A 24,181-nucleotide genomic window follows, 5' to 3' on the forward strand; every position below is an offset into this window, starting at 1 on the left:
AGTATGTCTGGCCCACTGAACCACTAGCCACAGGCAGGGCCCACAGTAGAAAGATCCAATTTCATGCCTGAAGGACAATCTGGGCCCCCTCTGATTCTCCATTTGATAATTTTTTCTGGTGTCTCTCAGTTCTCATTTTTCCAGCATGTCCAAGTTTGGAGTTGGAGCCTTTCTATCTGTTCTCTTCAGGTTTCCGGAGTCTGAGAAATTACATGAACAAATGGTACAGCTACTTTGGAAAACAGCAATTTCTTTAAAAAATTAATTTTAATATGTGATCTAGCAATTCCACATTTAGATATCTACCCAAGAGAAATGAAGACATATCTCTACTCAAAGACTTGTACAGAAATGTTCATAATGACATTAGTCATAATAGCAAAAAGTGGAAATAATCCAAAGGCCCATAACATGATTAACAGAGAAATAAAATGTATTATATCCATACAATGTAATATTATACAATGTAATATTATTCAGCCAAAGAAAGGAATGAAGTATTAATACCTGCTACAGCTTGCTTGAACCTCAAAAACATCATGCTAAGTGAAAGAAGACAGACATAAAAGAGCACATGTTATAAGATTTCATTTATATGAAATGTCAAAAAAAGACAAATCCACTGAGAAAGAAAGATTAGTGATTGTCTGAGGCTAGAGATGGGAATGGGGATTGACTGCAAGTAGGCAAGAAGAGTCTTTTGGTAGTGATTGAAAATGTTCTAAAACTGAATTGTGGTAATAGTTGCACAAATCTGTACATTTACTAAAAAACATTGAATTGTACACTTAAAAACAGGTGAGTTTTATGATATGTAAATTATACCTAACTAAAGCTATTTTTAAAAATTAACAGGTGGCTGGAAGCATGGCTCATGTCCATCATCCCAGCACTTTGGGTGGGCAAGGCAGGAGGATTGCTTGAGGCCAGGATTTCAAGACCAACCTGGACAACGTAGTAAGATCCCCATCTCTACAAAATAAAAAAATTAGTTGGGTGTGGTGGTGTGCACTTGTAGTCCCAGCTACTCTGGGCTGAAGTAGGAAGATCACTTAAACCCAGGTGTTCAAGGCTGCAGTAAGCTATGGTCACACCACTGCAACCTGGGAGACAGCACAGAGTGAGACCCCATTTCTAAAAACAAAAGTAAAAAAATAATGAGTTTAAGAGTTTTCTAAAGTGGCTGTTTCCTTTTACATTCCCGATGCTTATCTGTCTTTACTATAGCCATTCCAGTGAGTGTGAAAAGGTATCTCATAGTTTTTATTTGTATTTCAGTAATGACTAATGATGTTGCACTAATGATGTTGTTGTGCTTATTGTCCATTGGTATATCTTCTTTGGTGAAATACCTATTCACATCCTTTGCCTTTTTTTAAATTTTTCTATTTGTCTCCTTATTATTGAGTTGGGATGAACACACCTGTATTTCCAGCTTAGCAATTAAAACAATTGAGTAAATTGATATTTACCCAAAAATTAACAAATGTACTAATATATTAATTTTTAAAAGGTCTTCTATGGCAACATATCAAACTTTAAATAAAAGCCAAAGCCCTTTCCACAGCTTGCCAGCAAGATTGACTCTCTAACTCTTCTCATCTGTTAATAATTTAAGTTTCCTCATTCTCTTCTCCATCCAACTGACTGTTGCTGTTCCTTGAAGGTGCCAACCAGGTTCATGACTCAGAGTCTTTGCACCTGCTATTGCTTGGGTCAGGAACCCTCTTACCCCAGATCACCTCATGCTTCCCACAGCTCCTCATTCTTGCCTCCACTGATTTTTTTCCCCCTGCCTCCCTCCCTCCTTCTTTTGCTGCTCACACCCTTGCCTCAACTCTTATGTCACATTCTTAGAGAATTCTTTCTTGAGCAGAAAACTAGCTGATGAATTAAGTAATTCATCCATATAGCCCTTTACTCACTACTTATTTACTGAGCACCTACCAAGTGCTATGAAATTTGGTGTTTATGTTTGGGTGTTATGGGTGTACCAGTGAACAAAATAGACAAAATTCCTTCACACAATAAACTTCTTTCCTGGGAAATGGCTTGGAAGAGTAATGCAATAAGATATGATCACTATCAGGAAGTTACAACAGTAGAGTTAGGGGACTGAGTGTCATGGATTGTGCTATTTTATATGGGTGGTCAGGTAAAACCTATCTGTTAATGTGAAATATGAATGGGAACCTATAGGAAGTGATAAAATAAGGATTGCAGATATTTGGAGGAAAAGAATTCCAATGAGAGCAAGGGTTCTAAAAAAGGAGTGTAACTGATACACTTAAGGAATATGAAGTAACCCCATGTGGTTGGAGCACTGATCCCAGGAGCAAGGGGTAGGAAATAAAATTATGAAGGTAGCAGGGGGCCAGGTCATATGGAATTTTGATGCAAAACTTTAGATTTTACTTTAAGTAATATGGGGACCGAGGGGAGTGTTTTGAACCAGAGAGTGAATGATTGAACTTATGTTTAATAGGATCTCTGTCCACTGAACAGAGAATAAATCATGTGGCAAAAACTGGGAGACCAGCTTAGAGGCTTGTGTGACATCCCAAGTCAGAGATGATGGTGGCTCAGAAGTGGTAGCACTGAAGGTGGAGAGAAGTCATCAGACTCTGGATATATTTTTTAAAGCAGAACCATCAACATTACTTAATGTATTATCCATTCACTTGACAAATATTTATTGATTCCCCACTATGTGCGCTGTTCTGGGAATTAAGCCTTTGGCAATGGACAAAAGAGATGAAAATCCCTGTTTTCATGGAGCTTTAGTTTCCAGTCAGAGAGACAGACTATGAACCACATATATTATATATTTTTAAGATATATAATATTTGTCATAATGGTAAGCGCTATGAAAAAGAATAATGAATAATGCTGGAAAAGGAATAGAAGAGGGCCCCAGGTTTGGCAATTTTTAAAAAGATCATGACCATTGAAGACCTTTCTGAAGAGATGACCTCTGAATAAAGATCTGATTGAGGTGAGAGGGCAAGCCACGTGGGTTTATGGAGAAATAGCAATCCACAGAGTGGAAACAACAAGGGTAGGAATTCTGAGGCAGGAGCAAGCTGGGATGTTGAGAGAACCATAAAGAGTCCAAGGAGAGCAGTGAGATTGTAGGGGGAGTGATAAGAACCAGAAAGGGGGACTAGAAAATAGAAAAGTCAAGACTGAGGGACAGAGAGAGGGACAAACAGGAAGACTGAAAAAGATATGTGAGGGCTGGAGAAAAGAGAGGGAGAGACTGACTGTTGGGACAACTAGGGGAAACTGAAGATATGCGAAGGGGCAGAGAGAGAAGACAGAGCATATGGGCAACAGAGGGTTCAAGAGGAGAGAGGCAGAGGCTGAAGGACAGGAAGGCATAGAAAGGGGGAGTCTGAGGTAAGTAGGGGAAGCCTGAAGGGTGGAGAGGAGAAGACTGAGGCACAGTGAGGGCTACTGAGGGGCCAAGAGAGAAGAAACTGGGTATTCAGGTGACACATCAGCAGCCTCAACATACAGACTCTGGCGTCTCTGTCCCGCTTTAGCGGTTCCTACAGACGCTTGACCTGCCATGAGAGGCATCTGAAAAGAAACCTGAGCTTCTGAAGAAAGAGGATGAATTTAAAGCCCAGCCCCTGGGGACAGGATGAAGGCCCTCAGTGAGTGGGGGAGAACAGAGCACCTGGAGTGCTTGGAAAGAGCACTGGGCAGCATGGCCATTGGGCCTGCCCTGTGGCTGGGCCCTCTGCTCCTGCTTTCCTTCTGGGGGCTCTCAGCTTCAGGTAAGAGGAGGCTGAGGGTCAAGCAGGGCATCATAAGGGGACTGGCCTGACTCCCTCCCCTCCATGTCCCACAGCCTCCCTTCTTAGGCGCCTGGGTGAGCACATTCAGCAGATTCAGGAAAGCTCTAGCCTGGGTCTGGGCCTGGGCCTGGGGCCAGGTGCTGTGGCCCTCCCAAAAGTGGGGTGGCTGGAGCAGCCACTGGACCCCTTCAATGCATCGGACAGAAGATCCTTCCTGCAGGTAAGGCCAGGAGAGGGGAGCCCACTGCCCTCCCTGCCCTCTCCTCTGTCTCTTCCTCTGTCCCTCAGTCTGCACTTTATTCTCTCTCTACACCTCAGGCTCGCCACCCCTCTGCATCTCATGCTATGCCTACTTCAGTATCCCCTTCCAGCCCTCTGTTTCTTAGACTCACCCTTAGTCTCCTCTCTCCTTCCTCAAGGCCCCATTCTTTCTGCCCCTCAGGTTCTGTCCTTCACCCTTTCCTTCTCTCTGTCATTCACTCCCACTCTCTCACTGCCACTCAGTGCACTCTTCTCCTTGTCCAGATTGGACATAAAACCCACCATCATGTCTCAGTATGTAGCAGAAATTTGAACAAGCTTTGAAATCAGACTCAGCTCAATAGGCACTCAAAAATAGCTATTCAATGAATGAACAAATCACCATTTTTCAGTGCCTCCTCTGTACAGTCTCCAAAGGTCATCCCTCGTGGGCCCTATTCCTATATCCACTTGCATTCATTATTTATTCTACAATTATTACTTTGAGAAATAGCAAGTGCCTTTCATGTGCCAGTCACTCCCCACTGGCATCAGTCCTGGAAGAAGAAAGGTAAAAGAGTGAAAAGGAAGACAAAAATATCTGTGTTTGTAGATCTTGCGTTCTAGATGAGGAGATGAACAGGAGAGAAGTGAACATATAAATAGGCTCATTTCAGATACTTCTAAGTACAGAAGGAAAGATTCATTAGGGAGAGAGACTGGAACAAATGGGGTCAAGAATAAGTCAGGACTCTCGAAATGCCATTTCTTCTTCCACATCGCACCTTGTAGCGTTACTGGGTGAATGACCAACATTGGGCTGACCAGGATGGACCTGTATTCCTGCATCTGGGGGGCGAGGGCAGTCTTGGGCCTGGCTCAGTGATGAGAGGTAAGAGGAAAGGGTGGGGTGGGGGGAGAGACATTGTTGGAAAGCTGTGGGAACCAGGGAGGGGAGCTGCATGTTGCAGGGCTGTGAGACCGGAGAGGTGCATGGGCTTAAACCTAACTCGAATTCCCCCCACTCCACATCTTCCACAGGGCACCCTGCAGCCCTAGCCCCAGCCTGGGGGGCCCTGGTGATAAGCCTGGAACACAGATTTTATGGCCTGAGTGTTCCTGCTGGGGGCCTGGACATGGCCCAGCTTCGCTTCCTGTCCAGCCACCACGCGTGAGTGAGGGTAGGGAAAGTGTGGTCAAAGGGCAGGAATGTTTGTGTTTTGGCATCTCTGCATCTGTGTCTTTCTTCTCCACTGCCCAAATCCAACCTCTGAATCTCTGGTTCCCTCTGTTTTCCTCTCTGTCTTTCATAATATCTTGTTCTTTCTTTCTCCATTTCTGGGTCTCTATCTCTTTCTATATCTTTCTCTTACCCTGTATTCTTGTGTCTGTTTCTGTCTCACTGTCTAAAGTAGATCACTCTCTCACTGTGGCCTACTGGCATAAACCACCAGCATTTCTTACCTGGATTGCTGCCATGGTATCCACCCCTGTCTCCCTGCTTCTACCCTTGACTTCCAGGTGGAAGCCGGAGTGATCCTGTTAGAACATGAACCAGATCATGACCATCCTTAGCTCAAATCCCTCACATTTCCCATATTGCCCAGAGTAAAGTCAACATCTTTACAATGGCCATGAGGTCCCAACAGGCTCTGGCTTCCAGTTAACTCTGACCTCAACTCTCTCACATTCACTGTGCTACAGCTATGTGGAGATCCTTGCTGTTCTCTAGACTTACGTGTACATTCCTGCCTCGAGGCTTCAAACTCTTCCCTCTTCACGGAGTGGCCTTCCCCCAGGTATTTGTATGGCTCCTTCCCCCACCTCCTTCAGTGCATCCCACTCATATTAACAACCCTCACCATCTATTTTCCCCCAGCTCTATTTCTCCTGCTTTATTCTTCTCCACAGGACTTCTCTCTTCCTCTCCTCCTTGGTGTCTGTCTCTGTCTCTGTCTCATTCTTGTCTCTATCTCTCTGTCTATGTCTCTTCTCTGCATTTCAATATTTACTTCAAGTCAAACTGGTTTCTAATAGCAGCAGGATGGCACTAACTGCTAACCATTTCAAAAAGGTTGGGTTAGAAAGATCCTGGGAGAACATTATACATACATCAACGTCTCTTTCCATTTCTCATGTGTCTTTGTGTCTTCCCCCTCCCCAATACCTTCTATCCCATCCAGCTAAGGACCCCTCCTCTGAGCAGCCCTCCTTGACTGCCCCCAACCCTTCCCTACATTTGTCAGATTTTCATCTAAAAACTGCCTCGGAAATGTATCTTCTCCTACCTAAAATGGGAAGAGATGGGGGGTGGAAGCTTTCTAGACTCCTAGGCCGGGTCTTCTTTGGCCTAGGCACACGTGCTTTCGAAAATGTGTGTGACTGTGGAGAGCCCTCATAAATACAACGTGAGAAAAGAGCCCTGGCTTCTGGCCAAACTCTTCTCCATTCATGTCTCTGGGTCCCGGTTTCCCGGCCTGTGCAGTGGGGAAATCTTCAGGGACACCCAGCGATGAGTACCGACTGAGCCTCCTCTCTGACTCCAGGCTGGCCGACATGGCCTCCGCACGTCTGGCATTCTCCCGCCTCTTCAACGTCTCCTCCTCTAGCCCCTGGATCTGCTTCGGAGGCTCCTACGCCGGTTCCTTGGCCGCCTGGGCCCGGCTAAAGGTCCCCGGGACTCTTCTGGACTAGGGGGAGGGAACATGGACTACGGAGTCCCAGTCTCAGATAATAGGAATACCCTCCCACCACGCCCACCCTTCCCCTCACCTACAAGATCCTTCCACAAGCTGTTTTCACAAGAGCCTGAGATCAGACAGCGGGTGAATGACACAGAGGCGGAAAGATAGGGAGTCCCAGTCCCGCAGCCCCCATGCTGACAGCTTCTTCTCCCTTAGTTCCCCCACCTCATTTTCGCCTCCATCGCTTCCTCCGCCCCGGTGCGGGCAGTGCTGGATTTCTCCGAGTATAATGACGTAAGGATGCGGGGCAACAGGTGCGGGAGGAGGGGAGTCTCCGCGGGCGGAGTCCGCAGACACCTCCCTGATACCTCCTGCGGTCCGACCACAGGTGGTGTCCAGAAGCCTAAAGAGCCCGGCGATTGGCGGGTCCCTGGAGGTAGGAGGTGGGGCCTAGCCCGAGAGGAATAGGGAGGCAGTGAAAGCATTGGAAGCCTGGGGGCTAGAGAAGGAAGTCCGCAACTTGTCGGGATCTGAAGGAGGTGGGATCCTCGCAACACACGCAGATTTTATAAGAAGGCGGGAACTGAAGATGGGCCGGGGCATCAAAAAGAGAGGAGCGTCCCCCAATAGGAAGCGGGGCTTGGGGAGGGACGATCCTATCCGGAGGGGGACGCTCAGTGTGGGGCGGGGCCATGCGAGAGGCGGGGCCTGGAGGAGTAGCCAGAAGAGGACCGGTCTAGGCCAAGTGCAGGGTTCCGCACGCGGGAGGAGTCTGGCTGCGGGAAAGTGGGGAACCCAGGGAGGACGCAGGTCCTGAGCAGGAAAAGCCGAGGCCCAGCCTGGGTCATGACCAACGCTGCCTCTCGCTTCTCACAGTGCCGGGCGGCGGTGGCCGCTGCCTTCGCGGAAGTGGAGCGGCGTCTGCGCGCCGGCGGGGCAGTTCAAGCAGCGCTGGGGGCGCATCTGGGCGCGTGTGGGTCTCTGGGCCGCGCTGAAGACCAGGCAGAGCTGCTGGGGGCTCTGCAGGCACTGGTGGGAGGCGCTGTGCAGTACGACGGGCAGGCGGGAGCGCCACTGAGCGTACGACAGCTCTGCGGACTCCTCCTCGGGGGTGGGGGCAACCGCAGCCGCTCCACGCCCTACCGTGGGCTTCGTCGGGCGGTGCAGGTGAGCACCCGTCGGCACGGCTGGGAGGAGTTAGAGGACAAGGGTTCCTGCTCCACCTCCGCAGTGTGATCTTGGACAAGCGAGAATCCTCTCTAAGCCTTAGTTTCCTCATCTGTAAAATGACACCTCACAGGGCCAATGAGAATGTGAAATGACATGGGACATGTAAAGCGATCAACTGGGAGCCTGGCAGGCAGTATGCAAATGTTAGAGAGTGTGATGATTATTATCTATTTTGCCTGTCTTGTTCTGTCCTCTTTTCTGAGTCTACAGCAGTGCCTGGCACATAGCAAGTGCTCAATTAGTATTCATAGAATGAAAAAATGTAGCCCTGCGGACAGAGTTCTCCTAGGGACCTGGGTCCTCCAACCTGTGAATCTACAAGACAGCTGTCACTTTTCTGACACTGTCTGGACCATGTGTTATACGAAGTGCTTTACATATATTATTTAACTGAATTCTCAGGAGAGATAGGAACTATTATTATCCCCACTTACAGAAGAGGAAACTGAGGTCAAAAGGTTATCACTTACCCAAGGTCTTACAGGTAATAAGGTCCCAGTCATCTAGTGCCTTGACCTCTAACTCACAGGGACCCAGGCGTCCACCCCCTCTGACTGCTGACTCCCAAGAGAACTCAGGAACTCACCCTTCTACTTCTTACTTTTGACCTGTGGGGACATAAGCATCTGGGCCTTGGCTTGCTGGGAGGAGAGGAGAAATTTATGTATGTATGTATGTGTGTTGTTCCCTAGATTGTCAGGCACAGCCTGGGTCAGAAGTGTCTAAGCTTCTCCCGGGCAGAGACAGTGGCACAGCTGAAGGCCACAGAACCCCAAGTGTCCGGCGTGGGTGACCGGCAGTGGTTGTACCAGACATGTACTGAGTTTGGCTTCTGTGAGTGACTGGCCTAACCCCTACCCACAAAATATGCATTCTGTGCTACGCCCAGAGAAGTCATTTTACAGGTGGTCTGAGCTCATTTTCATTTCCATGGGACAACTGACCTGATTCCTACACCTTGTGTAACCCACAGATGTTGGGCTGGAGAGGGTCGAAGCCATACTAGTGTGTGCATGTGCTTGGCCTTTACGTGCCTCCTCATGCACACACTCAGGCATCAACATGAGTGATCTTCCTTCCGACCTGCTCTTCTCCTATGTCCCTTTTCCAGTGATGACCTCACCATTTCCACAGTCACTAGACTAGAAACCTGAGTCTTGTTTTGGTTGCTTCCTTCCCACTATCCAGATAGCCTGTCAATTACTGAGTCCTGCCTACTCTGCAACCTGGACAACTCTCTAGTCCACTCCTGCCTCTTTCTATGCCTACCCCTGCTGTCCTTTCCTGCCTGGGTCTGTGCCCTAGCCTCCTCCCTGGTCTCCAGGCTTTCACTTCACCTGTATAATCAATCCCACTTCCACACAGCATTCAAACAGATCGTTCAAAATATGACCTGTTCCTTCTCTGCTCAAAACCATGGCTACTCAATAATCCCAGAGTAAGGTTGCCAGATAAAATATAGAATGTTCAATTAAATTTTAATTGCAGATAAACAACAGATTTTTTAAAATATAAGTGTGCCCCAAATATTACATATATTAAAAAAAAGTATTTTTCATTTACTGAAACTCAAATTTAACTGGACATCCTGTATTATTTTGTTAAATCTGGCCACCCTACCCCAAGGTTAAGTTCAAAATCCTTTCCATGTCCTCTAAAAGCAGTGAAAATAGTGGTTTAAAGTCAAATATTCAAACTCCAGCTCCATTTTCTACCTATGTGATCTTGGGCAAACTCAGGCCAGTGACTTAACTCTCTATGCCTCACTTTCCACATCTATAAAATGGGAATAATAGTAGTACTTCCTTCATGGGGTTGTTTCAAGCATTAAGGGAGTAATATATGTAACATGCTAAGAATAATGCCAGTATACTGTAAGTATTCCATAAATACCATTACAATATTATTATTACAAGGCTTTACATAATTTGACTCTCTTAATACACTAGTCTTCTTAGCACCTTAGGAACTTTGCACATGCTTGGAATACTCGTCTTCCCCTCTTCACAGAATTTACTCATCTTCAATTGCCAACACAAAATGTCTCCCCTCAGGAAGCCTTCCATGATCCGTCAGGATAAGTCAGCCTTCCCACCTCCCACTTCAATAGCTCTGTGTTCTTCTCTTACCACTTTCCATAAACTGTCATCATACATGTTTTATTGCCTATCTCCCCCTCTGGACTGAGTCCTGGGACAACAGAGCCTGGGGCTGTCTTGGTTGCCACTGTGTGCCCAATATTGTCCAACATCTATCTGAGTATATGGTAGGTTCTCAATAAATGGTAAAGGAAGGAAGGAATCCGTGTGAGGTTAAGGAAGTTAGATTTGCCCTGAAAGCACAGTGAGCTGTGGGTTTTAAGCAGGGTAGATGTGGTCCAATTTGAGTTTCAAGCACTCTAGGCTCCCTCTTACCTCCAGACCTTTGCATATGCTATTTCCTCTATTTGTTATGCCTTCTCTTCTCTGTCTTGGTTTGGCTCAGTCCTATTAATTTCTTAGGGTCTTATCCCTTGCAGGATGCTCTCCCTGAGCCCACCATGTTTTCTCTGGGATCCCCACCTCCTGACCTTTTTCCGTCACAGCCCTGGTTGCTCTGGGTTATCACTGTCTGGGAGGGTGTGGGTCTCCCTTCCAGGACTGTGAGCTCCTTGAAGGGTGGACAAGGAATGTCTTGATCATCACTGGGGAGAGCTCTGTAAGTGATTATTAAAGGAGAGTAGGGGGCTGGCTATATACCCCACACTTACAGGTATCTCCCTCCACAGATGTCACCTGTGAGGATCCTAGATGTCCTTTCTCCCAGCTCCCAGCGCTGCCCTCCCAGCTAGACCTATGTGAGCAGGTGTTCGGACTCTCAGCCTCTTCTGTAGCCCAGGCTGTGGCCCAGACGAACTCCTACTATGGTGGACAGACCCCTGGAGCAACCCAAGTGCTATTTGTTAATGGTGAGCATGCCATCAAAACCTGTCTTCTGAGCCTCCACCTAGCCCCAGCTTAACGTATCGTCCTCTCTTCCTTCTTTTCAGGGGATACAGACCCCTGGCATGTGCTCGGTGTAACACAGGCCTTGGGATCCTCGGAGTCAGCTCTTCTCATCCGTAGTGCCTCCCACTGCTTGGACATGGCACCCGAGAGGCCCTCAGATTCCCCAAGCCTCCGGCTAGGACGCCAGGTAAGAGAAAAAGCTCTGGGTAATTTGCATGCTCCTTCCTTCTGCTGGAGTCTGACTCACAGTTCTTCCCATCTCTCCACAGAGCATCTCCCAACAGCTGCAGACCTGGCTCAGGCTGGCAAAGGAGAGCCAGGTTAGGGATGGGGTCTGAGTCCCACACCCTCACTACTCCCTGCGTGGCCACCTCAGTTCTGGATGTATTCAATCACTGGACAAAAGAAAGCAGCTTGTTTTGAGGAGAAAATTCCCGGGAATTAGGATTCATAATCTATTCTACATATAACTGGCTTGTGTCTGTAAACATCCTCACTCTCAACTAAAAGTGCTTTGTTATAGACAAATAATTATGTAATATAAATGAATGATTATTCTCATTGTGAATATTGGTATTTTAAATGTTAAATGTCAAAGAAACGTGTCTCCTCATGCTGGTGCCCTCCCCCTGCTAATCAGATTCCAGCTCAAATTCTGCCACTTCAGCTCCTGGGCTGGGGACCTTGCTGCAAGTTCCTCTCTCTGGACCTCCGACCTTGACCCTGTCTATGCTTCTCTCACCTTTCTTACATGTCTAAAATGAGCTTTCAACAAATAACCTGGGCCTGGTTCCAACACATCAGAACTTGACTCCTGACTTGTAGCTCATTTCAGATAAAAATGCTTTGTGCCATTTGCTGACCCAATGTACTTTTACAAAGTCACAGTTTGAGCTTTTACTGGGTGGATGGAGAGAACATACTGAAAATGGCAAACTTCCTAACTCCCAGCATTCATTCCTTTTCTCAATTTCTGGCTTTATATTGCTCCATAGCATTTATCATCTTTTACTATATTATGTAATTTGTTTATTTCATATTTCTTGTAATTGTAAGCTTCATAAAGACAGAATTTTGTCTACTTATTAATAATTCTATATCCCATTGCCTAGAATAGTATAAAATAAGCACTCAAAAATGCTTATTTAATCAATGCATCAAGTAGACTTTCACAGTCTAGTTTAACTAGAATAATGAGATTTCAAGAAGTTTTTGAGCATCTCAAAGAAACAAAGGCAATAAAACTCATATTTATACCCAGTTGTCTAAATTTATGCTCAAAGTTTTTATTTCACTACCAGGATTATGATGAGTGTGTGTGTGTGTGTTAGCAGAGTGGTGGAGGAAGTTCTTGATACTAGATCAAGTACCCTCTGTCAAAAATTAAAATTGCTTAACTAATGCTGTAGTTAATAGTTTTCTGACAACCAGTTTCAAGAGCATGAAACTGTTTTTCTTTCTTTTTTCTTTAGAAAAATCTGCCTGGTGGTATATGCTATTGTTAACATTAAATGCTTTAAGGAAAATTACAACACACACACACACACACACACACACACACACACACCCTTCCTAAATTAACCATTTCCCCTTGCTGCAGCGACTCAGAGCCAAGGTCAACCACCATGGGGGTCGTTTTGAGGGTTACCTCCATGGCCAGTGAAAAAGGCCCGGCTGCTCCGCACCTAATAGGGGCAGGTGTCTCCTGCCTCCTTCCTCTGAAGTTGCCCAACTTGAGCCTCAACGCTGACACCCTTCTCAGATCTAGATGTTTCTCTCACGGTCTAAGTAAAGGCCCCTAACCCTGAATGTGCCCTGGCCTCGAGTTCCTCTTGGCATTGATTTGGAGATCTCATTTCTACCAGGAGGCGGGGAGGAGTCAGTTGTGGAGAGAGGCCGTCCTCCACGGGCTTTTCAATCCCACCCACGCAGGACCAGAGGCACTTCAGGGTCCTGGTGACCGCGGAACTCCCCTGAGGCCAGGCGGCAGGAGTGTGCAAGGTCCCTGGTTCCGACGCCGACGGGAGGAGCCCAGCTGTTTGGAATGGTCTGCAGGAGCGGAGAGGAATCCGCACCCGCACGCGGCAGCCGAGTCTTCCGAACCTGCGGCGGCTCCGTCGTAGGTCCTGTCATCCTCTCGCCGCGACCTCAAGCTTGGAGCTGCTTCGCGTCCGCCCGGGGCCTTCCCTGGGTGCGAAAAAAGAAGTCCCACTTCGGGACGTTGACCTGAATCTTTCGGGTCAGAATTGGCGGCTTGAAAAAAAAAAATACGTTTCCACGTGCGTCAAGGTTCCTTTGGGCCAAATGTTGAGCTTTTCTCTTTTTCTTTTTCCTATCTCCGCGATGGGAAGAGTGAAATAGAAAGAATGTGGGGCTTTTTAAAAATTGGTTTTGGTGGTTTTGAGGTTTTGTTTATTCCCAGGAAAGTAATGGGAGGGGGGGAAAAGTTTTAGTTTGGTGGTGGTTTATATCTTCCAAGAAAAGACTGAGGGCCTCCACGTGGTGGCCGGTTAGTTCAGTTGGTTAGAGCGTGGTGCTAATAACGGCGAAGTCGTGGGGTCCGGCAGCGTACGGGCCAGTATGGAGGTTACTTTTACAATTTGCCTCAATCACACCGCCTGTGAACTCTGTTTCCAGTACTTCCAAATGCAAACTTTAAGATCATCACCACTAAATTTAAGAACATTTAGAGGGCACTGCTTGTGCTGGGAGCCGGCTCACGCCTGTAATCCCAGCACTTTGAGTATGCCGAGGCTGGCGGGATGGCTTGAGGACAGGAGTTCAAGATCAGCTTGGGCATCACCCGCCCAACAAAAAAATTTAAAATTTAGCGGGACTTGGTGGCGGGCGCCTGAGGATCATCTGAGCCCAGGAATTTGAGGCTGCAGTGAGCTATGGATCGCACGACTGCACTCCAGCCGCGACAACAGAACCAGACTCTGTCTCCAAAAAATAAGAAAATAAATAAAAAGATTAGCTTCACTTGCTAGAGCAGATATAACTTAATATCTTGTTAAAGTAAAAGAAGAGTCAACATTCTATTTTGTTTTACAAAACAAGTTTTGAAACATTGTTTTGGCATAAATTAAGCTTTTAAAAGAAAAAGAAAAAAGGATACCACTTGCTGTGGTTGGTTAGCTCTACTGTTTAGGGTGCAGTACTAATGATGTCAAGATCATGGGTGTGATCCCCGTTTGGCCTGGCCCCTCAAGTTCATTCTAAGGTTTCAAACAATACCTACAGTAACTCTCAATGGGGAATTTAGAAGATTTGAACTGAGATAGTGATTTCAGACAGATTTCATCAGACATTTCTGTTAGCTGTTGTCTTGTGGTTTAGGTTCTTTATTTATTCCCATTATGCATAAAAAGCTGACCTATATGGATTGTCTCCATCTGAGAAAAAATTGTAAAACCATCCACACTTCCTACCAGTTCTACAATTAGGTTTTCATCATATTGGTAAAAGATGAAACAAGATTTTTTAAATGATGTGTGAACAATTTTCATTAACACCAACACAGTAGAAAAAAAGCCTAAGAGCTTCATTTTAAACCTTCTGAAGACTGAATCAACATGTAGAAGACATCTTTTTTCTATCATGTTTCTAGAATTTATGATAGAAGAAACCATTTTTTTAAATGTTTAAAGTTTAATTTTTGGGTAAGAAATATATTCGTATGTTTCAAAGTTAGAAAACATAAAACGAAAAATACAGCAAAAAGTCTCTTCTTATACCTCATCCACCCAAAAATCATTTCTAACATCTGTGCATAAACTCTATGCGTGGTTGCTTATGTATCCTTTCCAGTTTTCTTTACACAAGCAAATATTTATACAAATTCTTGTTTTCTTTTCATAAAAGAGTTAGCATATTTACACCTCATACTGCAATTTGGCTTCATCACTTAACAGTGTAACTTGGAATCACTATTTCATGAGTATTTGGATATCTATCAAATAGCACTTTCAATATTGTACACGTGACAGAATCAGAGCTTATTTTCAAACAATTTGGCACATTCAGCAGAAGTTGAACCTGAAATGTTCTGTTTGCTTCATTAAAGGAGGGAATGTATACAGGCAGAAGGATTTGTGAATATTGAAAGCAGGAGGGATGATGACACCCATAATGTTCTGCTACAAAGTGGGACAAACAAAGCACTTTCTACCTAAAGTCAAAAAATAGTACATGAATATGTATTAATTTAAAAATATTAATTTCTCCACTCTTTGGAATACAATAATTAATTAGTTGTTATTCTGTGTCTGGTAAATGCCGATGATATATTGCTATGTGGAAAAAGCAGAATCCAGAACAGTTTGTACAAGATTCTAATTTTTTAATTTTTGACTCAACTTTATTATGGAATGATTAACATACAATAAAATGCACCCATTTTAAGTGTACAATTTTATATATTTGACATATTTACACATACATGTAACCTCTGTTCCAAATAAAGTAGAGAACTTTCCTATAATCCCAGAAATTTCCCTTGTGCCCTGTGATAGTCAGAATAATGGTCCCCCAAAGATGTTCACATCCTAATCCCTGAAGTCTGTGAATATATTATCTTACATGACAAAGGGGGGGTTGCAGATATGATTAAGGATTATGAAATGAGCTGTTAGCCTTGATTACCTAGATTGGGCCCAATGTAATCACAAGGATCCTTATAAGATCACTTATAAGAAGGGTCAGAATCAGAGGAGGAGATATGACAATGGAAGCAAAAGTTGGAGTGATACACAGCCATGAGCCAACTAATGAAAGCCAGCAGCCTCTACAAGCTGGGAGAGGTAAGGAAACAGATTCTCCTCTGGAGCTCATAGAAGGAAAGCAGACCTGCTAACCCATTTTCAACTCCTGACCTCCAGAACTATGAGTGAATAAATCTGTATTATTTTAAACCACTAAATGTGTGGTAATTTGTTACAGCAGCAACAGGAAACTAATACTTGTCCTTTCCCAGTCAGTCACACCCTGACCACAGTTCCAGGTAACTGTAGGTCTGCTTTCCATCATAATGGTTTTGCCTTCTCTGGAATTTCATATAAATGGAATTATATGCCAGGTATTCTTTTGTTCCTAGTTTTTGCTTAGCACAACATTTTTGAGATTCATTCATGTTGTTGCATATATCAGTAATTTAATCCTTTTTTGTTTTGGTAAATTATATTCCATTGTACAGATATACCACTATTTGTTTTTCCATTCACCTGAGGAAGGACATTTGGATTATTTTCATTTTCTAACTATTATGAATACAGCTACTATGAAAATTCATGTAACAAATCTTTGTGTGGACTTATGTTGTACTAGCCAGAGTTCTCAAGAGAAAGAGAACGAATAGGATGAGTGTGCGTGCGCGTGTGTGTGTGTGTGTGTGTGTGTGTGTGTGTTTGTATACAGAAAGAAAAAGAGAGATTTTAAGGAATTGACTCATATGATTATGGAGGCTGGCAAGTCCAAAATCTGCAGGGTAAGTTGGCAGACTGGAGACCCAGGGAAGAGTTAATGTTGCAGCTCAAGCCCAAAAGCCAAAGGCTGTCTGCTGGCAGAATTCTCTCTTCCTGGGGGATTGGGAAGAAGGGAGTCAGTATTTTTTCTCTTAAGGCTCTTTCAACTGATTGGATTTAGGCAACATTATAGAATTTGCTTTACTCAAAGTCTACTGATTTAAATGTTAACCTCACCTTAAAAACACCTTCACAGCAACATCCATTCTAGTGTTTCACCAAATGTCTGGTACCATGACTTAGCCATATTGACACATAAAATTAACCATCACATATGTTTTCATTTCCTTTCAGGCAAATACCTAGGAGTGGAATTGCTGGGTTATGTGATAAATGAATGTTTTAACTTTATTAAAAACTATCAAATGTTTACCAAAGCGGTGGTACATTTTACATTCCAAAAAGCATTGTATGAAAGTCCCAGTTGTTCTAACCTCTTCAACATTTGTTATTGTCAGACTTAAAGCTCATGAAAAAATGTCCTAAGATAATTTTGCCTACTTCATATTCACAATTTTCTCCTACATTTTCTTCTCAGAGATTTATATTACAAATTAGTGCTTTTGTTTAGGTCTATGATCTATTTTCAGTTAAGTTTGTTGTGTACCCTGAAATAAGTATCAAAGTTAATTTCTCTCCCATATGGCTCTATTCCCTTGTTCTTGCACCATTTTTAAAAAAGACTATCCATTTCCCATAAATTACATTGGAATCTATGTTGAAAGTCAATTTATTATATGTATATACATCTATTGTTGGAGCCTTTATTTTATTCCATTAATCTATATGACTATCCTATGTACATTTTAAAGTAATTGGCAGACAAATTAGGATGGCTATTATCAAAAAACAGAAAATTACAAGTGTTGGTGAGGTTCTGGACAAATTGGAAGCCTTGTGTATTGCTGGTAGAAATGTAAAATGGTGCAGCTGCTGTGGAATCCAGTAGAGTAGTTCCTCAAAAAATTAAACATAGAATTATTACATGATACAGCAATTCCATTTCTGGTTTATATTCAAAAGAAATGTGCAATAGAACTATGAAGTACAAGGCTCTTTTACTTTATCAGGCTAAATGTAAGAAACCAGTTTTGGTCATCTGCTTTAAAGCATCCAGTACAAGCCATTTCCAACGGATTTCAAGATCCTTGATGTATACAACCTCCATTGCTCTATGCCACAAGTAATAATCTGCTCCAATTTCATATAGCATGTTTCTGGGTAAGGTAAACATCTAGAAAAACATTAACATAGCACTATTATGATAAAAATATCCTAAAAAGAGACAAGTATTGATATTACTCTTAGCCAGGGTACATTTGTGAAAGTTTCAAATGCAGACAAAATGACAGCAAATTTATTCAACATATGAAAAATATATTATCAATACTTTGATTAGGAATAATTTCACGGAAAGAACCAAAGCAACAAGTTCTCAAAATATATATTTTAAAGGTGGAGAGAAGCATGTACTCAGCACTCAACTCTTTTTCTTAACTACAGAAAAATCAAAATTTGCAGATGAACCCTTTCTTTCACATCATTAGCAGAAACAAAATTCTAGTCCTGCCACCTCCTCTAGCAGTTAAGAAAGTTGTTACAAATGGCAGTACAGAAGTAAATGGACCTGTTTTGCTCCATTCTTTTCTTTTCTTTTTTCTTTCTTTCTTTTTTTTTGATGCTTACAATAGACATTTATTTAAAGTAATACATCTGCAGATGAAATAATTATTAAATTTTATGTTTAAGGTCTAACCATCTTCATAAAAATACTTTGAAGACAGCTGCATCCACAGATTTCATCTATACAATTACTTCTTTTTTTTTACTGTTATACAAAACATTAACTTTCTAAATATGATCACATTGCTGCCTGTTGCTTTAGTCTCATCCTTTCCCCAGCTGTGTGTTATTGCGTGTGTGAATATACCGCAGGTTATGTAACCATTCAACCGGAGACCCTTTGGATTGTTAGCAGTTTTGTGTATTGCTCACAGGACTGCTATGGACATCCTGATAGCAATTCTTTTGTGTTAAGTAGAATGTTTATATGTTCACTTTTATAGAAGGCTGTAGTTTTCCCTAATGCTGTGTTATGAGTGACATTCCTACCAGTAGGGCATAACAGTTCCATTGCTCTGTGTCCTTACCAATACTTGACATTGTGAGATGTTTGATATTTTTGCTAATGTAATGGCTTTAAGGCTGTGAGTTCCTTTTGGTCTTATTTGTAATTTTTATTGCTATGGAAGTTGAGCATATTCTCATATCTTTATTGGATCTCTATTGTTTTCCAGTCTTGTATGAAGTTGTACAATTACTTCTTTGCCCATTCTTCTCTCTGTTTTCTTTCCCGAATAACCTCTTTCAGATATGGTTCAAGGTAGAATTTATCTTTTTCATATTTTGTCCACTGTTCTTTGGGCAAGATCTGCTGCCTCATGGTCAGGTCCAATGCTCTCTTAATGTGAAACATCCTGTCATTATAAAGGTTCTCAGGAAGCCTTCTTATGGCTTCTTTTACGTCTTCATCCTCATGTATTGTATCATCTCACGTTAACCCCAGTTTATTGAATCCTGCAGAATTGTAATACCATTTTCAAATACCATCCAGCCATCGGCCTGATGCTGCAACAGCCGGCCTGCCAGCCATTTTGGCCCGAGAGCGAAGCGTTGTTTTCTCTTGCTCCATTCTTAATGTGTAAAGAGGTTACTCAAAAAAGTCGTTAGCCACAAATCGGTTTTCTCTATGCCAAACTCCCACGAAAACGCAATCCCTTTTCTGGGGATTTGGAAGACAGTAAACGCAGACGGAGGAGTCGAGTCGCAGCCTGCCTTCTCCCATGAGTTCAATGTCTGGGGCGTTCAGTCCTTCGCAGGGCTTCACACCCCGGATTGGCAGCACGGGCAGCGGGGGTGCAGCCTCCTTGTGTCTCCACATCCACCCACCCCACCCTGACAATCTCCTCGCCTTTATTAATGTAACACCCTGAAGGTGAGCTTCATAGGCTGGGTCTCCAAAGTTTGCCTGGTCTCTGGTCAGCAGCCGCCCACTGGGCCAAGCCCTAGGTAAGGCTGAGTCCTGCCCTAGCCTCGGGATCCCTCAGCCCCCAGCTCTTCTTTTTGGGCCACGGTTACAGATCTAGGTTTACCTCCATGTATGTGCTCGTGGCAGAGGGAACAAAAAGAAAGTAACCTCCCGGATAATAAAACACCATCTTCGCCTAATTGGCAAACTGAGGAACCCCCAGGTCGGTCATCTCACGCGTCCCCACCTTTGAGCCCGAGGGCGGCCCCCAGTCTGAGGCAGAGTTCGTTACAGCCCGGAGAAGTCCTGGTTAAATTGCCCTGGGGGCGGCGGTGGGATACACCGAGAATCCTACCTGCCTCCCTACCCTGGCCGCCTGGGCAACGTGTTTCAGTTAAAACGAAAAAGGGCAGCGGTGGTGTTATCTCCCGGAGATGCAATTACCCCCTCAGAAAATTGCTGTGAGGGACTCGGCGAAGCCGTGGCGAACAAACAGGCAGGCGTGGAGCTCCGGAGGAACAAAGCGTCGAAGGCTGGGCGGGGCGCTGAGCTGGGCTCTACAGGGCTGTCTGTGAAGGCACCTTACACAAAACACTGCGGCCTGGGCCGGCGGCGCAAACTGCACAGCGAGGCGGGCTGTCCCGCCACCCGCCCACAGCCTGTCCTCGCAGTCTCCTCGTGCTCCCCAGCCCCGCTCCCCATCACTGGCTGCACGCCCCGGAGGCGGCGGCCTCGCCCGTCCTCCTTATCTGGCCCTCGCACCGCTGGCGGGTCGCTCCCGAAGCAGCTGGTTGAGAAGGTGAGCGGGACGCGCAGGGTAGCGATGCTGGAAGAACACTAGGCTCCTCCTGCAGGGCGGCCGACGCCCCAATCTCTCCGCCAGCGCCAGGCTCGGCACCCCTCTGTGAGCGCTATTCCCTGGGGCAGTTCCACCACCTGCTTCCCAGCTGGCCTCCGGGGCCGCCCCGCTCGAGACACGGGGAACCCTCCCCGCGCCTTACCTAGCTTCAGCCCCACACTACTCTCCCGTCTCGGTCCCTTGTTCAGAATAGTGGTAGCTCTCCTAAGGCAATCAGCTGTCAGTTAAAGCTGAAAGGGTCTTCAGAGACATCTAAAAGAACAAACTTCCAAGAATTTCTTCTCTTACGTTTTGTCTCTTGACGATTTGAGAAAGGAGGTTGGTTTCAGGACTACTTTGGATATACAATTTAAAATCAAATACGTTTTATTTAAAAACTTATCAGAAATCTTTCCCACTTTTCTTTATGCAGGCCTCCTACTCTTGGGCCCTCTGCCCTACACATCTCTCTGTCCCCCGGTATCACTCGTGGAGAAAAGGGTAGGAATTCTGCCTGGGGAAGTGTGAAACATTTGAGGACTCGGGAAGACAGTTGCGTTGTGAGTGGGTTATTCTCTGCTTTTTAAGGGGTAAAACAAAGAGAAACAATGGCCCGTACGGGGATCGAACCCGCGACCTTGGCGTTATTAGCACCACGCTCTAACCAACTGAGCTAACCGGCCACTTATGAAAAAAAAAAAAGGTGTTTTTTGTCATGTTCTGAAAAAGTCAAGTGTGTCCATAGAAATTCCTGGGGTATAAAGAATTTTTTTTTTACTGTTTTCTATCTTTAATAAAAAGAGTGAGAAACTTTCTCTTAAAAACAAAACAAAAGAAAAAACACTCATTTTTAAAACGTATTCCTACACTTCAAACAGTTCGACGCTTAAACTTTTCAAACTGGGGCTAACGGCCCTGGGAATCCATGGAAATACTTGCTGCTCTCTGAATGTCTGCTAAGTACTACGTGCATACCATCACACTTCGTGAACTGCTACTACCGAGTCCTTGCTTCGTAAGACCCACTCACTAACAGAACATACATATTGGTGCCTGAAGGATGTTCCCGACGGGTCGGAGTCTCCCAGGTTTCTTACGCCCGGCGCCTCCAGGCCCAGACTTGGTCGCCCTTCTGGAGTCTTCCTATCTACCTGTTGCCTCAGGTTTCCAGAGTGACCTCAAACTGAAGATCACTTCAGAGACCTTGATATTGGTAAGTTCTAGAAATATCACCATCCCAGAGGCCATTAAACCCAATCTTTCTGTGAGCCCAATCTTTCTACCTAGTCCTTGTTCCCCCTCAAATGTTACCGTTGTTTTTAGTATCTTGTTTATCGTTTCAGAAATTTTAAATGCCTAAACAAAGTTATACAAATGTTTTCTTTTTTCTTCACAGATTGTAGCATTTTATACACATTTCTTCTGTCCATTTTAATTTTTTTTAACCTGAAACATATTTTTGTGATCTTTCCACATCAAAACAGAAAAGTTATGTATTCTCTTTTAAATATGTATTCAATTATATGGTATTTACCATAGTTTAATGTGCAGTTACTTTAGTTTTCAACCTTGCTATTGCAAACACTATTTGTATCTGTGAACATACACCATATCCCCTCTGTGCCATGATACCTTGCACAAATCCTGCACTTATGTGGAAAAGCTGCATCAAATCATCAAATAATATGTGCACTGGCAATTTTGATGGACATTATCTGACTGTGCTTCAGGGGGCTGACTCCAGTGGGGCTTTTTGTTTGTTTGTATGTTTGTGTTAACCATATTGAGCACAAATAGGATCATGGCCAGATTCCTACTCCTTCTTCCTGAATTCCCTGGTACAAGTATGAGGCAAAACTAGACAATCCATGAAATGTAGAGGAATTCACACTGGGGCATGCTAGATTCTGCAATATTGCTTTTGGGGTGCAGTTCATGGTGTTTGGCAAAGGGAATGTGGTAGAATCAGGTGGGAGAAGGAAGGGCCAATGGAGAGCAGGGTGAAGGAGCCAGCAGTAGCTTTCTTTTATGCACCTCAGAACAACATGGGCAAAAATACCTGAGGGCAGGGGAGCTAAGACATGTCAGTCTGTCTGGAGATTAAGACTGAGCTGCAGAGTGGTGCAGGGGTGAATAGTAGGAGATGAGGCCAGAAGAGGAGGGAACATGTACATGATGCAGAACCCTCTAGCAGATACAATCTCTAAATCTGGATACTTTACTTGATGGTTAAGGGGGTGGGGCACTAAAAGCAATTAACAGACATTAATTGATCTACATCATGTTGAAACTAAGAAGTATGATCACTATTTATAGGCCAAGTTAAGGATTTTTGACTTGGTTCTACCAACAATGGGAATTCATGGAAGAATTTTAGGCATAGAAGTTACATAAGCAGGTTCATATTTTAAAAATATCTCTTTAACTTCATGTAACATACAGACAGGCCCAGGTCCAGGCACTTGAAAGGCATCAGGGAACTGCAGCAACAACATATCATTACTAGCTACCAACAACAGCAAAATACCTGCTTTCATAGAAGGTGGAAATAGATATAAATATAATGAAAATGTGAATTATAAAATGTATAAGGAAGTGTTATCTGTGATTGAAAAATAGAGATGGGTAGGGGGCATTGGAGTGATAGAAGTAGGTTGGAATTCTAAATAGAGTTGTTAGTCTAGGCTTAATTAAGATTGCGGTACAATATTTGACTGGAAGAACGTGAGCCATCAAATTATCTGACATGTGAAGTATTACAGGCAGAATGCAACCAGTATAAAAGTCCAAAGGTAAGTATTTCCATGTGATGTTTGAGGAATAGCGAGAGGTTCAAATGATCTCCCTCCCTTGAGGGAGAGAGTAATAGAGAAGAGATCAGAGGGAAATGGAGGATCAGAGTGTACACAACCTTGTAGGAGATCTTAGGAATTTCACTTTACTTCAAGTAAAATGGGGGACTATTGTATAATTCTGATTTTAGGAGAAACAAATCTGACTTATGCTTTAAAATGATGTGTTTGCACCTTATTTGTAGAAATAGAGCTGGTAGCTCTTTTGTAAATAGACCATAGGGGACTGTATTAGGTTGAGTTCTATGGGAAACAGACTCTGGGATGCCATTTTCACAAAGGAAGTTCACTGAGAAGTGTTTCCAGGAAGAATACACACAAGGAATTCAGAGGGTAGAGAGAAAATATGAGCTGTGATATAGTTGCCACAGAGAACTCAGCCAGTCCCATGGAGAGCTCTAGAGCTGCAGTGACCCTTTAAAATTATTCTGAATTGAGGCAAAGGAACTGGGTCACTGTATCCACTCCTATACTGGTCTTTAGATGTAGACTGCTTGCAGAGAGAGAGTGTAACCTTAGATAAGGTAGCTTCTTTTAGCTTACAGCAATTCCAGGGAAGAACTCAGCTCTGAGCTATCAGCAAACAGCACTCCAGGCTGCTGAGTGTCCAAGTACCTTGCCTCATAGAATATTGGGCAAGGGAGAATCACTGGGTTGTAAATAGAACACTGTCACATTCTCTTGTGTCTACCATTTGTGCTATTCAGAGCCACTTTCTTCATATAATAAATTAATCCCATCTGGAAATAACTTCTCTAGCATTCTGATTAATATCTTTTCCTGGGTAAACTAACAAGAGGAAGTGGCTGCTTTGTCTCCTCCAGAAAGGTATTGTATCATAGACTCAGCATTGGTTTGTACTATTGGCAGGTTCAACATTTGGCAGTAGCAGTAGCTAGATCAACCTTGGTGAATGAACACCCTCCTTATTGGTCCCATGCATAATGTCCATTCCTGTCACCAGGCTACTTCATTCATGTGAGCAACTTGCCAGCAG

The 24,181-nt window shown here is 44.1% G+C and overlaps 1 protein-coding gene, 1 non-coding gene and 1 pseudogene across 2 annotated transcripts; 1 reads left to right on the forward strand and 2 right to left on the reverse strand.

Moving 5' to 3' along the window:
• The first annotated feature begins 3,663 nt into the window (after positions 1-3,663).
• PRSS16 (serine protease 16) lies at positions 3,664-12,200 on the forward strand. The gene is made up of 12 exons (XM_045551970.1): positions 3,664-3,782; positions 3,857-4,023; positions 4,836-4,935; positions 5,085-5,214; positions 6,590-6,713; positions 6,944-7,021; positions 7,116-7,163; positions 7,604-7,894; positions 8,650-8,791; positions 10,725-10,904; positions 10,986-11,131; positions 11,214-12,200. Exons 1-12 carry the CDS (start codon positions 3,713-3,715, stop codon positions 11,280-11,282), a joined length of 1,545 nt encoding a protein of 514 aa, XP_045407926.1. The 5' UTR covers positions 3,664-3,712; the 3' UTR covers positions 11,283-12,200.
• Positions 12,201-18,783: 6,583 nt separating this feature from the next.
• LOC123638406 lies at positions 18,784-19,126 on the reverse strand (annotated as a pseudogene).
• Positions 19,127-20,941: 1,815 nt separating this feature from the next.
• Positions 20,942-21,015, reverse strand: TRNAI-AAU. Its single transcript has one exon. It is a non-coding gene; the product is annotated as a tRNA-Ile (tRNA).
• Between the last annotated feature and the right edge of the window lie 3,166 nt (positions 21,016-24,181).

The sequence above is a fragment of the Lemur catta genome, chromosome 5 (genome assembly GCF_020740605.2).
Source record: "Lemur catta isolate mLemCat1 chromosome 5, mLemCat1.pri, whole genome shotgun sequence".
NCBI classification, from domain to species: Eukaryota; Metazoa; Chordata; class Mammalia; order Primates; family Lemuridae; genus Lemur; species Lemur catta.